Source organism: Grammomys surdaster, unplaced genomic scaffold (assembly GCF_004785775.1).
Source record: "Grammomys surdaster isolate TR1022 unplaced genomic scaffold, NIH_TR_1.0 277, whole genome shotgun sequence".
Lineage (NCBI taxonomy): Eukaryota > Metazoa > Chordata > Mammalia > Rodentia > Muridae > Grammomys > Grammomys surdaster.
The window spans coordinates 401,495-417,115 of record NW_021604718.1 but is presented as its reverse complement, the minus strand read 5'-3'; the positions used below and the strand labels follow the sequence as shown (position 1 = coordinate 417,115).

The 15,621-nt window shown below is 53.9% G+C and overlaps 1 protein-coding gene across 2 annotated transcripts; it reads right to left on the bottom strand.

The window, feature by feature from the left end:
* Nucleotides 1-1,090: 1,090 nt before the first annotated feature.
* On the bottom strand, nt 1,091-14,622 carry Tulp1 (TUB like protein 1). Of its 2 annotated transcripts, XM_028777081.1 has the most exons (15): nt 14,484-14,622; nt 14,319-14,370; nt 13,896-13,977; nt 13,634-13,786; nt 13,068-13,214; nt 12,139-12,234; nt 11,935-12,054; nt 11,614-11,735; nt 8,319-8,324; nt 8,062-8,232; nt 7,726-7,838; nt 5,806-5,917; nt 5,628-5,726; nt 3,393-3,564; nt 1,091-1,559 (listed from the first exon to the last, which is right to left on the bottom strand). In XM_028777081.1, exons 1-15 carry the CDS (start codon nt 14,528-14,530, stop codon nt 1,426-1,428), a joined length of 1,626 nt encoding a protein of 541 aa, XP_028632914.1. In that variant the 5' UTR covers nt 14,531-14,622; the 3' UTR covers nt 1,091-1,425. The 2 variants fall into 2 exon arrangements, with proteins under 2 accessions (XP_028632914.1, XP_028632915.1); XM_028777082.1 differs by lacking the exons at nt 8,319-8,324; nt 13,068-13,214 and having other exon boundaries at nt 1,092-1,559; nt 11,614-11,663; nt 14,484-14,588.
* Nucleotides 14,623-15,621: the final 999 nt, after the last annotated feature.

Below are 15,621 nucleotides of genomic sequence, written 5' to 3'. Positions count from 1 at the left end.
GTCTCCCCCCTTCCCTCCAAAGTTCCCGGCACCCAGGTCCTGGGCTCGGGCGCGGGCTGGACAATAGCTCAGAGCCCCCAGAGTGTCCCGGGTCCCCGCCATCCAGAAGCCACCCGAGCAGTCACCTCTGCGCGCGAGGCCTCCGAGTTGCGTTCCCCGGGCTTACCTGCTCCGAGCTACGGGGGGCGCTCCGCCGGGCCGCTCCGCCGGGCCCGAGGGAGTAGTGAGGGGGGCCGGGAAGGGGGGTCGTGGGCAGGGGGATGGCCGGAATGTACGGAATGAGCCGGGCCGGAGCGGGAGGTGCTGGGCGCGGAGGAGGGAGCGAGCGGGACGGAAAGTTTGTGTTGAGGGAGCCGGGCGGGGGGTGGGGGCTGCGGGCGGGAGGGGCGGGGCCGGAGGGCGGGGCCAACGACGGGCGGGCCCACGGGTGGGCGGTGCTATTTGGGGGGAGTGGTCTAAGGCGGGCCGGGGCCTGCTGGCTCTCTAACCGCCCGGCCCCAAGGACGCCCGTCGCTGCGGACTCACACTCCCGCGCACCCCACTTCTCCCTGGTCATCTCAGAGTCCCCCCCTTCCCCTACACAGCCCCCTTGTGGGTACTCCGCTGAATCTTGAGGGATCGGGCCTGGGGCGGAGCCAAGAGTGGAGCTCTGCCCCCTGGGTTGGACTCCCGGAGATGTTTAGGGTCCTGGGGAGCCGGGTCTCGCCCAGCCAAGTGACACCCGAGCGAGCGCGCACGGGGTCTCGGGCTCCCCACCCTTCTACTCCGGTCCGCGGCAGCCGAGGCCTCTGCAGCTAGCTCCCCTCCCGCCATGAGCCCGCCCCCCACTCTGGGGCCCCAGACCCGGCTCCGCCCTGCCCGGACCCGGTTTGTCTGGTTCTCCCCGAGTGGCTTGTTTCTCGAATTTCTCCCTTTCTCCCTCTTCCTCTACCTCTGGGGCCCTCCCTCTCCTCTCTGCTGCCGGAGAGTCGGGGGCCCCCGGACCCTGCGCTCTCGCCGAGGTTCCATAGGACAGGAGAAGGGGACGTGGGAGCGCAGGACACGCGCAAACACCTGAGTCTACAACACACAGGAATCCAGGAACTACCGATGCGTCCCGCCCGGGACGCGACTTTATTGGGGATGTGGGTCCCTGACTCCGTTTCACCGTCGTCTCCTCCCCCCAACCTCCAGCGCGGGCCCGGAGGGGCCTCGAACATCTGACTCTGGCTCCCGGACAGGAAGTGACTGGGGAGGAGGGGGCGAGGCAAGTATTTTTGGGCGACCAGATGTTCATCTCCATCCCCTCCGCCTCGGCCGGTGCCAGGCTGGAGGGTGCACGGAGGTCACCGAGAGGCAGAGGGGTGAGCCCTTCCAAGGAGCTGTGGGGGAGGGACCCTGCCAACCCACAACCGAATGCTTTCCCAGCGCTGAGGGGCTGTGGGGTCACTCGCAGGCCAGCTTCCCGTCGAAGCTGGAGAGGGCGATGGCGAAGGCCTGCAGGGCGCACAGCGGGTACCGGTAGTCCAGGGTGAAGGCGTCCTCAGCCACGCGGCCGAACTGCAACACTATATAGTCGGCTGTGAACACAGACCGTGGGGTGACCCCATCTCTGCAGGCAACCCCCTAACAAAGCGAGGACTTGTTCCTTGATTAAGTCCTAGCCCCGTGCCTCTGGCCACCTTCCCCGTTCTGTGTCATCCAGTCAGCTCAGCCTGTACAGGGTCTGTCACACTGAGTCCGCAGGGCAGGGGCCTACCTTATCACCTGCCGCCTAGGGCTACAGTAAACCTGTAATCTAGCAGTATGGGACCTTGTCAAACTTGCCTAAACCAGAACCCTTCCCTCACCGGTTGTCTTTTGGCCTCATTCCTCTGGCCTGACCCGAGTCCTTAAGGCTAACCTTTGACTCTAGTTCAGACCCTTCTCTAATCCCAGGTATTCCCTCCCTTAGCCAGTTGCAGCTGGACTCAGGCCTCTCCCGTTCTGATCAGGGCTATCAGTTGCAACCAATCAGCCTCCCCCACTCCTCTTCTTCCCTTCTCTATCTCTTCTGAGACAGGACTTCATGTAGCCAAGGCTAGCCTTGAACTCCTCCTGATCCTTCTGGTACTTCTGTTCCCAAATGTCCTGAACCTGAAACTCTCTGAGGACAAAACTGGACACCTTAAAACAAATAAACAAATAAACATCCCTCCACCCCAGCTCTGGTCAGGGGGCAGACCAGACTCCTATAAGAACTAGCCTGGAGAGTAGTCCCAAGGCTGAGAGATAGGGGGTACTGGACACAGTACTGGCCAAACCCTCTAACCCGGACTCCTTTGTGTGGTACTCCTGGTGGGACCTCTCGCCCAAGTTTCTGAGAGGGACACTCATTTCCCTCAGTAAGTCTGTGACAGGAGACAGAGGACTGGAGAGATGGCTCAGTAGTTAGGAGCACATGCCGCTCTTCTGGGGGACTCAGTTTTGGTTCCCAGCACCCATAGGACTGCCTACAACTCCAGTGCCAGGGGATCTGACCCTCTCTGGCCTCTGTGGGCACCTTACACAAAGTGCATATAATTCAATGCAGGCACACACATAAAAATAATAAATCCACTGGGCAGTGATGGCGTGCGCCTTTAATCTCAGCCCTTGAGAGGCAGAGGCAGGTGGATTTCTGAGTTTGAGGCCAGCCTGATCTACAGAGTGAGTTCCAGGACAACCAGGCTTACACAGAGAAACCCTGTCTCGAAAAAAAAAAAAACCAAAATAATAATAATAATAAATAATAATAATAAATAATAAATCCTAAAAAAAACCCAACAACATAATAGACACTTAGAAATGCAGAGTCCATACTCTGTTTCTTGGTGCTTGCCACTAAGCCCGATGGCCTGAATGTGATTCTTAGAGCTCAAAGGGAAAAAGAGAGCTAACTCCAGCAGGTTGCCTGTGACTACACACACAGACACAGACAGTTGGGGTGTATGCTTCTGCCTGAACCCCAACAGTCTCTGCTCTTAAAAATACAATCTTCTATTTTTAGCAGGGCATGGTGGCCATGCCTTTAGTCCCTGCACTGGGCAAGCAGAGGGAGAGGGAGCTCTGTGAATTCCAGGCCAGCCTGGTCCTCATAGTGTTTCAGAACAGCCAAGTCAATATAGTGAGATCTTGTCTTAGGACAATCATCTTGATAACAATAAGTTGTAACTCTCTCTCTCTCTTTTCCTCTGTACGGCCTTGGGTCCCTCCACCTACTCCATACAAAGGGGTTGGACTCAGGGTGGTCTCCAGACTTCAGCAATTCACCCTTCCCTTCATCAAGGTACCACTGGGAATGTCCTAGCACCTACCCAAGGGTCCTGGAAAGGAAGGAGGGAGGAGGGGTAGGAATTGGTGGGAAAAAGTCTGGGTGGTCCTCAGATACTCACGGTCATCAGCATGGACAATCTGGAAGTTCTTGACAGAAGCCTGAGTGACCCGACCCTGGAAGTTGAGGGTGTACGAGCCACTGTCTTCGTTCCAGACAGGTGGCTTGTTATGGAGTTCGATGAGGCTCTCCAGTGTCTTGTTCTGCCAACGTACTAGTAGCCCATCGCTGGACTGGGGTGCCCGAGGAGAGGTAACCGAGAAAGGGTGGTTAGAGGTGGCTAGGCTTGCTCAGGGGGCCAGGATGTGTGTGTGTGTGTGTGTGTGTGTGTGTGTGTGTGTGTGTGTGGCTGTTGGTCAGTCTGAATTGCCACGCGGACAGAAGGCATCAGCAGACGCAGGGAGAACCCTGCTGAGGAGAAGCCCTGTTGGGGGGACACTGTGGTAGAGAGTGGAAAGGTGCAGACGGAACCCAACAGGAGTTCTTGGTGGTCTAGAACCTTCCAGTTCTAGTCTTCCTCTGAACCTGGAGCTCATTGATTAGGCAAGGCTGGGTGATCAATGCCTTTAGGGATCCACCCATCTCCTCCTGCCCAGTGCTGGGTTACGGGAACTGTGCTCAACTTCTGCATGGGTGTTCCCCAGTACCCTCTGCACTCAGGGTATAGACTTGTGCAATGGGAACTTTATTAACAGAGATATCTCCAAGTCCTCCTTTTTATTCGTGTGCATGAGTCTGTGTGTGTGTGTGTGTGTGTGTGTGTGCGCAAGTGCGTGTGTTTTCAGGGTGCTGTATAGTCCAGGCTGTCCTCAAACCCCCTTGTATAGCTGAGGATAACCTTAAACTTCTGATCTTCCTGCCTCTACCTCCTGAGTGCTGGGGTCACAGGCATGAACCATGAAACCTGGGTTTTGTGGCACTGGAATGGAACCCAGCACCTCCTGCCTGCCGGGTGAGCTCCCTGCTAGGTGAGCCCACCCCATCTCTCTCTCACTCACTGCTGTGGCACATTTAAATGTTGGTTCTTACTGAATGGGCTTAGAAGAAGCAACTGTGGGGCCCAGGGAACCTGCAGGGCCCAGCTTCCTGGCCAGCTTGGCGTCCTAGGACGGCCTGTCCACCCAGGACTGCCTAGCTTCCCACCGGGAGGATGCATGAGCAGCTGATAGGGCTATTACTTTTCACCAGAAAGAGATAAAGGGACATCAGTCACTGAAGAGCATGAGACACACCCGTCACTGGTCTCTGAGATCCTGGGCTCACACAGCCTACAAGAGCGACAGAGCCCAGGATGGTTGGTTAGTTCTCCCTCTTATCCCACCCTGGGTACTCTCCAACTTTGCCTCTTTAAAGTGTCGTTCCATGGCCCCAAACCCCAATATGACTTCTCATTTCTCTAGGAGCAAAAGCCAGTTAACCAGGTCCCTTCCACCTCTAGGAATCACCTCAGCTCTTGTGACCTTTAGCCCTGATGGTCACCCTATTGACCTCTTAACCCATCAGGTACCTCTGCCTCAGGCTCCTTGTAAGGCTCTCCTCGCTGAATGCCATGTCCCTAAACCTAGATCCCAGACACTAAAGACCACTCTCCTTCCATCGATGACAGCCATGAGCCTCTGCTGTCCTCCTCTGCTCCCCCCCCCTTCCCTAACACTTAATATCTCCCAGACTTTGCTCATTTGTCACAGTCGCTGTCTGCAGTCCACCCTCATCCATCGGGACTCCAGCTTCAAGAGGGATCGTACGTCTTTCATAGCGGTGCATGTCTTTTTACCTGAGTGTGTGGAGGCAGAGGCAAGCAGATCTCTGAACTCAACGCTGGCCTCGTCTACTTAGTGAGACTCTGCCTCAGAAACAACCCCCTCTATCCTCCAAACAAACCTCAAGCCCTCTGAAAGAGCTTATCTGCTGAACCGTCTCTCCAGCCTTATTTATTTCTTTGAGACAGTGTTACAAGTAGCTTAGGCTAGCCTGGAAACCTATTTATTTCTTTGAGACAGTGTTACAAGTAGCTTAGGCTGGCCTGGAACTCTCCTGCTATCTAGCTACAGACGGCTCTTAATTACTGATCCTGCCTCCACCTCCCAAGTTCTGCGATTACAGGAGTATGCCACCGTGCCTGGCATGAATTCAATCACAGGGAACCTGAGCTCATTCTACAAGTGGCCAGAGGAATCTGTGACAAGTGTACCCAGGAGAGTCACTTGGCCAAGCTGGATCCCTGGCCCTGATGTTGAGTGGATGAACAGAAAGAGCAAGACTCTGGGGAACAAGGGGTAGGATAATAGAGGCTCACGTTTCGGGGCCGGATAGGGACCCTCTCGTTGTCCGAGTTCATTCCAGGGATGATGACGGTCATACGGCGGGGTCCTCGGAAGCCTAAAACATTGGTTTCCTGAAACAAAGAGAGGGAGGGCATCAGGCTGCATCCCACCTGAGGAGAGCCTGGCATGGCGGGGACAGTGGCTTCTCACATAGACCACAGCTGCCAGCTCCTGGCGCAGGCTTCCCACGTCACCTCCTCCCCCTCGCTGAGGGTTCTGCCCGTTGTCAAAGACCGTGAAGCGGTTCCCCAGGAGGTTAGACCTGAGGATGGAGAGAGAGTTGGGCTAAGGCAGAGGAGTACCCACCACCTCCCACCCCAAGAGCCTTCCCACAGCCTCCCAGGGAGAGCAAGGGGTGGTGTGTGTCTTAGGACTAAGCATGTCATGTGCCTGATTCGGGCTTCTCTTAAAGGGAAGGAGAGCTTTTAAGAGAATTCTTATTATTTATCGTTGTTATTTTGAGACAGTCTGGCTGTGGGGCTCAGTGGCACCCTGCTAAGTCTTCTTTGCGTGCCTCAGGCCCTAACTTCAATCTCCAACAGCAGGAAAAGCAGAACCAGATGTGGCAGAAACAGCTGCATTTGGCAGGTGGAGGCAGAAGATCAGGAATTCAAGGTCATCCTCCAGTGTGTGTAGTGAGATTCAAACCAGCCTGGGCTACATAAAACCCTGTCTCAAAAAAAAAAAAAAAAAAAGTAAGGCTGGCAAGGTGGTAGTGTCACAAGCCTGAGGATCCGAGTTCAATCCCTGGTATCCACACAACGGTAGAAAGAGAGCTAACGCCATACAGTTGCCCTCTGACCTCCACACGAACATACGCCAGCATGTCTGTGCCTGCACACGCCACACCCGCCTAATAAGATTAAGAAAGAATAAAGCAAATCATTTAAATGTCTGCTCCATCTGTGTGGCCCTAGGAAGCAGGACAGTCTCAGGTGCCCTACTTGGTTGGCATTGACTATTCTTTAAGTTGACTTATTGATTTTGTGTGTGTGTGTGTGTGTGTGTGTGTGTGTGTGCACAGCGGAGGTCAGAGAACAACTTTCAGGACTCAGTCCTCTCCCTCTGTCATGTGGGTCCCTGGGATTGAACTCCCGTCATCAGGTTTGGTGGCAACCCCCTCACCCTCTTTGCCATCTTGCTGGCCCTCAGCTTTCCCACCTGTAAATCAGAACAGCTACAGTGCCCCCTCTGGTTTGGTTCGTAAGAAAATACAATATTTAGCTAATATTTGGAAAGTGTTTAGAACTATGTCCGAGATTCAGGGAGGCCCCTACATGCCTTTTGTTAAATATGGAAGCAAAATAAGTCCTCAGGGTAGCTGGACGGCCGTATGGGGAGTCATCCTGGTGACATTGAGTACCTCCCTCTCTTGTTCATTCACCCAGTAAATATTGTTTTTGAGACTGTCACACAGTATAGACCAGGCTGGCCCTGCCTGCCTCTGCCTGCTGGTGCTGGGATGCAGGGTCTCAAGAATTCCTGTTAAACTTGAACTTGCCAAGGCTGGCCCTGAACTCTGGATCCTCCTGCCTCTACTTCCCAAGTATTGGTTTTACAGACTTGTTCCATGACACCTGATTTATATGGTGCTGGGACCAAATGTGGTTTAGCAACTAAGTTGCATTCTCTCCCACCCCCTTTCAGACAGGGCCTAATGTAGCCCAGGCTGGCCTCCAGTTCCTTACACAGGGAAGGATGACCTTGAATTCCTGATATTTCTTGTCTACTTCCCAGCTGCTGGGATTATAGGCGCCCACCACCATGCCCTGTAGTATAACCTCCCTGATTCTATGTGGGAAGTGTTAGCTCTCAATGACAAGGACCACATGCCTGGCTTTGCCTGCACGGAGCTAGATCCTTGGTATGTCTACACGCTCCCCATCCCCTGGGGGAGGTGTTGGCAAGCTCCCCCCAAAACCATCAAGACAAGGTCCCCCAAGATATCTATGCATGTCAGAGTGTGAAATGCCCTAGGCTGGGAGATAGCTCTGGAGCACCCCGTGGGGGGAGCACCCCGTGTGGAGGGAGCACTCCGTCAGCCATAGAAGGACAGAAGCCCAGTTGCACCTCAGCTTCCCGATGAAATTCTCCCCTCCCCTGGACAGGTTGGTGGGGTCGCTGGAGATGAGATAGTTGGCGGTCTTACTCCGCTTTCGTTTCCTGCCGGCCAGGAGGAACACCTGAAGAGAAGAGAGGTGACAGTGAGGGAGATGAAACTGGAGGACCAGAGAGGCCGTAGATGCTCAAGTCCTAGACGCCCCTCAGCCCCAGACACCACCCCCAGCCTTCGACACCGCCCCCAGCCCTAGACACCCCTAGCCCTAGATACCACCCTCAGCCTTCGACCCCCAGCCCTAGACACCGCCCCTAGCCCCAGACATGCCCCGCCCCCTTTCTCAGGACCTTCTTCTCCGTGTCCAGATGCAGGAAGTAGGATGGGTACATGCCGCGGTCCATGCCCTTCTTGTCCCGTGTCAGCCGGCAGCGTACTGCCCGGCCCTGGGGTGCTGGCTGCAGTACAAACTCTCGGGGTTCACCCACTTCCACAGGGGGAGATGGGGCTCTCTCCTCCTTCTGCGTGGACAGATGGTGCATCAACCAGGGCACCCTGCTCCATAGGTCCCGTCTCTGCACCCCAGGGAGAGCAGGCCACCACTTACCACTTTCTGGAGGGAGAAAAGATCTAGGTCTAGCATCCAGACCTGGGAGCTGCGGCGCCTCGTTATGCCAGCCCCGGCAGCCCAGCCCCATGATAGAAGGCTCTAGATTCTGTGATGTATTATAACTATCTAGCCTGAGTACACACAGTCCCAGTTAGAGTCCTTGTTCTACCACCAAAGGTCTGTCAGCTGGGTATAAAGTTCCTGTTTTCATTTTCTTTCTTTCTTTTGTTTTTTTTTTTGTTTTTTGCTTTTTTGTTTTTTTTTTTTTGTTTGTTTTTGTTTTTGTTTTTGTTTTTCGAGACAGGGTTTCTCTGTGTAGCTCTGGCTGTCCTGGAACTCACTCTGTAGACCAGGCTGGCCTCGAACTCTCGAACTCAGAAATCTGCCTGCCTCTGCCTCTCAAGTGCTGGGATCAAAGGCGTGCGCCACCACCGCCCGGCTTCATTTTCATTTTTAAAAATAGTCTCAGATAGCCCAGGCTAGCCTCAAACTCTTGATGTTCTTCCCTTGACCTCCCAAGTGCTGGGATAACACTACCTACTATGACCAGTTCTGTTGTAGTGGTGATGTTTTTTTTTTTGTTTTGTTGTTCTTTTTTTGTTTGTTTGTTTGCTTTTTGGTTTTATTTTTGTAATACATATGAGTGTTTTGTCCACATGTCTGTGCACCACATGTGTGCCTGGTGCCCTTGGAGGCCAGAAGGGGGTACAGGAACCCCTGGTACTGCAGTTATGAGTTGTTGTGAATGACCACGTGGGTGCCGGGAAACTGAACCCAGGTCCTTTGCCAATGCAGCCAGTGCTCTAACCATTGAGCCATCCCTCCAGCCCCTATTTAGTTTATTTGAGATAGGGTTTCACTATAGGGCCTCGAAGTCTATAGCCCAGGTTGGCCTCTGTAGCCCAGGCTAGCCTCACTGCCATCCTCCTTAACTTCCCAGCGCTTGGAGTAGAAGTCTGGACCACCATGCCTAGCTCTCCAAATAATAACTCTCTTTCATTCTCCTTAACACACTGGGGTAGCTGTCCCTATTGTATAGAAACTGGGGTCCTGTCTTGTGTATAGGATCTCAGTCTATATGGAGAGGAAAAGGCCTCTAACCAGTGACTGAAACAATGTAGGAACTGTTCCTCGCCAGGCTTCCGAGGGACTACAGCTCTGTGCGACACCCTGAGCCCACACAGTTCTGTGAAGCAGTCGCTAGATTTATTTATTTTTAGATTTTCTTCGCAGGAGAAAGCAAATCCTCTGAAGGCGCTGAAGCTTGGGGGCTGTTTGTTACTCGGCAAGACATAGCTGACTCATGAACCTGTCAGCTCACTCTGCTCTTGGAGAATTTCCTAGTAACACCAGTTCCAGGAGGAGGCAGGGTGAGCCCTGGTGCCCTTTCACCCCCTGCTCAGTTTGTGACAGGTGGGAAACTGGGACTCAAGTCCCTCAGGGGACAGATTGGACCTATCAGGCTGAGGTTTCAGCATCTGAGGCTTCTGGAGTTATCTATGGTAACAGCCCTTTGCTGAGGGCGGTCCTACACTGTGCGTGAGGTAAGGCACAGCCTGGGGACAATGCCAAGGGGTAAATGACCGTCTTGACTGGACTCCAGCCTGCTCCAGAAGAAACTTGGGAAACACCAGATTATGTGTGGAATGTGAGCTGGGAAAACTTACTCAAACATTTCTAACACCTGTGAATTTCAAAAGCCTGCGGCTCCGAGGGCTGCCTCTACCTGAGGTAAGATACAGTGGCCACCAGCCACAGGGATCTGGGTTACTGAGGAACCCATCCCTGAAGACCTGACACTCCTCCACAAACTATTAACCCCGAAAGCTCTGACCAGGGCTGGTTCTTGTGCTGCTCTCTCGTCAGAGGAGCTGTGTACGGCCATCTCAGCCAGGCCTCCGGTTGTCTGTGAACTCAAGCGTGTGTGCCTACGCTGTCCTTCAAAGTACTTAGCAACACATCTTGACTGTGGAAGACGTCCAGTCAGAATGGACTCTACTTTGGGAAACATTCTGGAGCCTTTGGCAGCCGGACATCAATTGACTATTTTATTTAAAGATGTATTATTCTAAGCCGGGCGGTGGTGGCGCACGCCTTTAATCCCAGCACTTGGGAGGCAGAGGCAGGCGGATTTCTGAGTTCGAGAGTTCGAGGCTAGCCTGGTCTACAGAGTGAGTTCCAGGACAGCCAGGGCTACTCAGAGAAACCCTGTCTCGAAAAACCAAAAAAAAAAAAAAAAAAAGATGTATTATTCTTTTTTACTTTGTATGACTGTTTTGCCTGAGTGCGTGGCTGTGTATCTCAGATGTGCCTGGTACCTTCAGAGTTCAGTAGAGGGCATCAGGGCCCCTGGAACTGGAGTCGTGAAGTGCCATGTGGGTGGTGCTGGGAATCAAATCGGGTTCCTTTGTAAGGGTGCCCAATTAGCTATCTCCAGCCGCTATCTATCTATCTATCTATCTATCTATCTATCTATCTATCTATCTAGTTAGTTTGGTTGATTTTGAGACAGGGTTTTTCTGTGTAGCTATGGCTAACCTATGACTGTCCTGGAACTCACTCTGTTGACCAGGCTGGCCTAGTACTCACAGAGATCCACCGGCTCTGGCTTCGGAGTGTTGGGATTAAAGGCATGAGCCACCATTACCCAGCTTGCTTTCTTTTCTTTTCTTTTCTCTTTCTCTCTCTCTCTTTCTCTCTCTCTTTCTTTCTTTTTTTCTTCCTTGGCCCTATCTTATTTTTGAGGCAGGGTCTCATGTAGGCCAGGTTTGCCTCAACCTCAGGGTGTAGCTGTGGTTAGCTCTGAACAACCTGATCCTGCTGTCTGCACTTGCCAAGCGCTAGGTTTGTGTGCATATGGAACCGGGGCTGTTCTGTCCACAGGTCCTGAGGGTGAGCTCAGAGGAGCGTTTAAAAACTGGTCCAGCTAGCCAGTTTCAGCCCTTTGACGTTCGCAAAGGTGTCTAGGGTGTGCCTCAAGGGAGCCTAGAATCCTAGCACTCACACCTGAAATCCTAGTGTCGAGAGTTCCAGGGTAGCCTGGGCTACATAGCAAGACTTTATCTGTGCCTCTCCCCTCCCCCCCCCAAAAAAAACCCTGCCCTGTTTCTGAGTGCTCAACCTCCCTAGAACACATGTCCTCTAGCTGGGAGCTAAAAGATAGTCCTGCAGCCCGTGAGTTCCCTGTCTCTTCTGTTCCCACGAACCTGATCTTCCTAGTCCTTGTGCCCTGTCACACGGATGGGGAGCCAAGCCCTCACCCCGAAGTCCTGCGGGACCCTCGGGTCACAACCTTTTTGCCTTTCCCTTTTGCTCTGCCCTTCTGGTTGCTGTTCTTCATCACTACAGATGCATCCTCCTCTTCCTCCTCTTCTTCCTCCTCCTTCTTCTCTTCCTCTGAGCCTTTGGGAGGCCCTGAGCGTGGAGAGGGAAAGGCTGTAAAACCCCCTCATCCCTGGGCCAGGTTTTCCAATACCCATCATCTTTTTTGTCAGAGCCTGGCTGGCGATCAGGGGTATCAAGAAGCCTGCCGCGTGGTGTCGCTCTCACCTACACCCGTCACGGGACACTGCACACACAAAGTCCACGGTCCCAGCACCCTTGAGCCACCCACCTTTCTTCTTCACACCCTTCTCAGCTGCGCCACCTTCCCCAACCAGGAACATGGCTGCTGGAATCTTCTTCTTCACGGCTGCTGGGCTCCCCGAGGGGTCCTTGTCAGACTCCCCAGACCCTTCAGACAGGATACAGAGTCACCACAGCACCACACCCAGTGTCCCCCAGCCCCACCCCACCCCCGCCCCGTGTCTGGTCTTACCTTTTTTCTTTGCCTTTCTCAACTTGGTTCCCTCCCCTACCTCCTTCTTCTTGGTTCGGAGTGGTTTCCGAGGGGCATTGGGGCTTCCTACATCTCCTGGGAACAGGAGATGGGGGGGGGGGGGGCTGGATCAGGGAAGGAAGGAACCTTTTGGGACTGAGGGCTACCTTCTACCTTCAGGTCCCTGGGGGTGCCAAAACCAGACAAGGGTCTGTTGGTCTTGTGTTAACTTTTTTTTTTCTAAGTCTGAAAAATGATCTGGCTAGGAACCAGATTAAGAGGCAGGGACGGAATGAATGGGCCACGCTAGGCCTTCACTTGAACCTCTGAATCCTCCTTCAGCTTCTCCTGAAGGGACCGTCCCCAGCCCCTTAGCCTCTGCCCCTCCACAGTGACCCAGTTCCAGTGTCCCACACATTTCTGACCCGACCTTCCTGGGCAGGTGCCCAGGCCTGGCGCCATCAATGTCTTTAGCCACAGATATATTTGTTTGTTAGTTAGTTTGTTTGTTTGTTTTTGAGACAGGGTTTCTCTGTGTAGCCCTGGCTGTCCTGGAACTCACTCTGTAGACCAGGCTGGCCTCGAACTCAGAAATCCACCTGCTTCTGTCTCCCAAGTGCTGGGATTAAAGGTGTGCGCCACCACTGCCCGGCCAGATTTTTTTTTTTTTACCTTTATTTATTTTATTAAAATTATAACGCTAATCTACATGAGGCAAAACCCCACCAAGAAAACAGTCCTCCTCCTGGAGCACCTCTGTAGTTTATAGCAGCCCCAGAGCTGATCTCCTTAGAGACCGCCAGTGTGTGGAGGGGGAGGGCGTATGGCCTCTTCACAAGGTCGAAAGTGATGGGGGCCTTGGGATCTCGCCCGCCCCTCCAGAGGATTCTCTGCCTGTTCTTGGGCTCCTGGGTGCTCCCTGCACCTACCCTTTGATCCCAGAGCCTTGGCTTTCCTCTCTCTCTCCTTGGGTGCTTTCTTGGGGGGCAGAGAGCTTTTTTCTTTTTTCCCCTCTTTCTTCTCCTCTTCTTCATCATCATCGTCATCATCATCCGAATCCTCCTCCGAATCCTCCTCTGTGGAGAAAAATTCTCCGATAAAACAAGTTCCAGAGGTTTAGTCCCTGCAGGGTGCTACGGGGCTCCCAGCACCTTCTGCTGTGGGTTTTGGTGGGAGGCGCTCTGCTCAGTCTCCCTGTCATCCTCCCTCCTGACTGTCTGTCTGTCTGTCTGTCTGTCTGTCTGTGTATTCCAATCTGCCTTCCCATCGTCCGCACTTGCCGTTGTGCGGCTGCTTCTGACCCATCTGGGGTACTTATGGTTACTAGCTCAAGGTTGGACTCCTGCTGCCTCAGTTTCCCTATATTGTAGCGGGTGTGTGTGTGTGTGGGGGGAAGATCAGGGGAACCATACTCCGGGGCTGGGTGCTGGGGGTGATATCTGCTTCCCAGGGCCAGCTGGCACCGTCTGTCCCTCACCCTTTCCCCGTCACTCACCACCTCCCATGTCTGGGGCGCGGGCAACCAGGAAGGTCTCCCGGGGGTCCCGCTTCTTGGCCTCGGGGTCCCTCAGGAACTTGGCGTAGACTGTCTGCGCAGCGCGCGGCTCCGCGGGGTCTGCGGACGGTTCCCCGTGCTTCCTGCGCCCAGCTGGAGCCAGATCTCGGGCTCAGCAGGGTCCTGGCCTGGAGGTCCCCACTTCAGCCTCCCGCTCCCGCACCTTCCCGCCTCCACCCCCCCAACCCCGCCCAGGACTCACCTCCAGCTTTATGGGGTTTGGATTCCGGGGACTCGGGGGTCTCGGATTTCTTTTTCCTCAACTTCTGTCCCTGGGCGGGTCGCTGCGGAATAGGGGTCATGGGGCGAGAAGGGGACTCTAGGGTTCCCATCCCCCTCTAATCTCCTGTAGCCACCAGAAATAGCCTCGGATTATCCCAAGGGGTGCTGCAGCTCCTGCTCCGGGTGGATGTCCTGTCCACACATGGTGGTCACTTCCAAGACCCAAAGCCCCCCACCAAGTCCTTCTGGGTACCCCACATCCTAACCCCTCTTTCTTCTTCTAAACTCGTCAAGCCAAGAGCTGCAGGTGCTGGTGAGAGGACCTCTCCCGGGCAGCCCCCCTTCCTGTGCACACCAGAACATCTTTGCACCTCCTTTCCAATCCCCAAACCGGGTGACACACCTGTTTGGGGCGCAGCGGGGGCTCGGGGCTCAGAAAGTCCTCTTCGTGGCCGCTGAGGGTACAAAGGAACCAGGCTGTTCCCTTCTTGCATTCTACTCTCTCCCTCCCCCCTGAGGCCCAAAACTAGGGTTTGGGGTTCAGGCGGGGTGATGTGGTGGCTCCCACCTGTCTGACGCCCACACTTCCCGAAGGGTCTCCTCCTGCAGTGGCATGGTGCTCTTGTGTGCCTGTCAGGGCCACCACCCCTCTCTGGTGACTTGAAGCTCCCAGCCTCCCTTCCTCCCTAGCTAATCTCGGCTCAGCTTCTCCCCACCTTCCGGGCCAAGAGGCCACCAGGACGCACCTCTGAGGACGAGATGTTCCAGTCCCATGGACTCAACCATTGAAGGGAAGAGCCCAGTTCTCCTCACCTTCTTCCAGACTGTCTTCCCCTCCCTCTCCCCAGACAGGGTCTCACTCTGTAGCCAGGGCCTTCCTGTGTAGGCTAGCCTGGGACCCAAAATTCTCCCGTCTCCTGTGTGTGAGGATTGCCAGCATGTGACACCATACTCAGCCTGAGATATGCTCATTTAAAAATGTATACATTTATTTATTGCACGCGTGGGTGGGACACATGTCATGGTTTATGTGTGAAGGGGTCCTGACTACAAATCAGTTCTCTCCTTCCAGGGTGTGGCAGCCTGTGTGTGCTCGTGTAAGCCATTTTTCCAGCTTGACTTTTCTTTTAAGACAAAGTTTCATTATGTAACCCTAGCTCATCTAGAACTTGCTATAGACCAGGCTAGCCTTGAATTAATTCCCAGGGATACAAGGTTTCACTATGTAACCCTAGTTCATCTAGAACTTGCTATAGACCAGGCTAGCCTTGAATTAATTCCCAGAGATACAAGGTTTTACTATGTAGCCCTGGCTCATCTAGAACTTGCTATAGACCAGGCTAGCCTTGAATTAATTCCCAGAGATCTGCCTGCCTTTGCCTCCCAAGTGTAAAATTTCCTTGTCTTGCCAGCTTGGCTTGAGAAACACTCTTTTAAAGGTCTGGGGCCTTTAGAATATTGGTGTGAGAGACGTAACGTGCGTGGTTGGGTAAAGGGGTCCCCAAAGCTTCCAGATCAGGGAGGGAGTCTTGCTAGACACAGGCCCAGGGGTCACCAATAGCCTGTGTGCTGGAAGGCATGGGTCACTGGAAGGCAGCTCCTGAGCCTGCCATTGAAGAGCTGATGCCCCACCCCCACCCAGTTCCCTCACGAGCCACATGGTGTTGGTATCCTGGAGGAAATGAGGTGACAGAGGAGAAGTGTAC

Coding starts and splice junctions, on each gene's coding strand:
- Tulp1 (XM_028777081.1), bottom strand. CDS start 14,530: ATGCCACTGCAGGAGGAGACCCTTCGGGAAGTGTGGGCGTCAGACAG. Junction 12,055..12,138: donor GAGAAAGGCAAAGAAAAAAG/GTAAGACCAGAC, acceptor TCCTGTCTGAAG/GGTCTGGGGAGTCTGACAAG. Junction 7,839..8,061: donor ATCTGGACACGGAGAAGAAG/GTCCTGAGAAAG, acceptor TCTTCTCTTCAG/GTGTTCCTCCTGGCCGGCAG.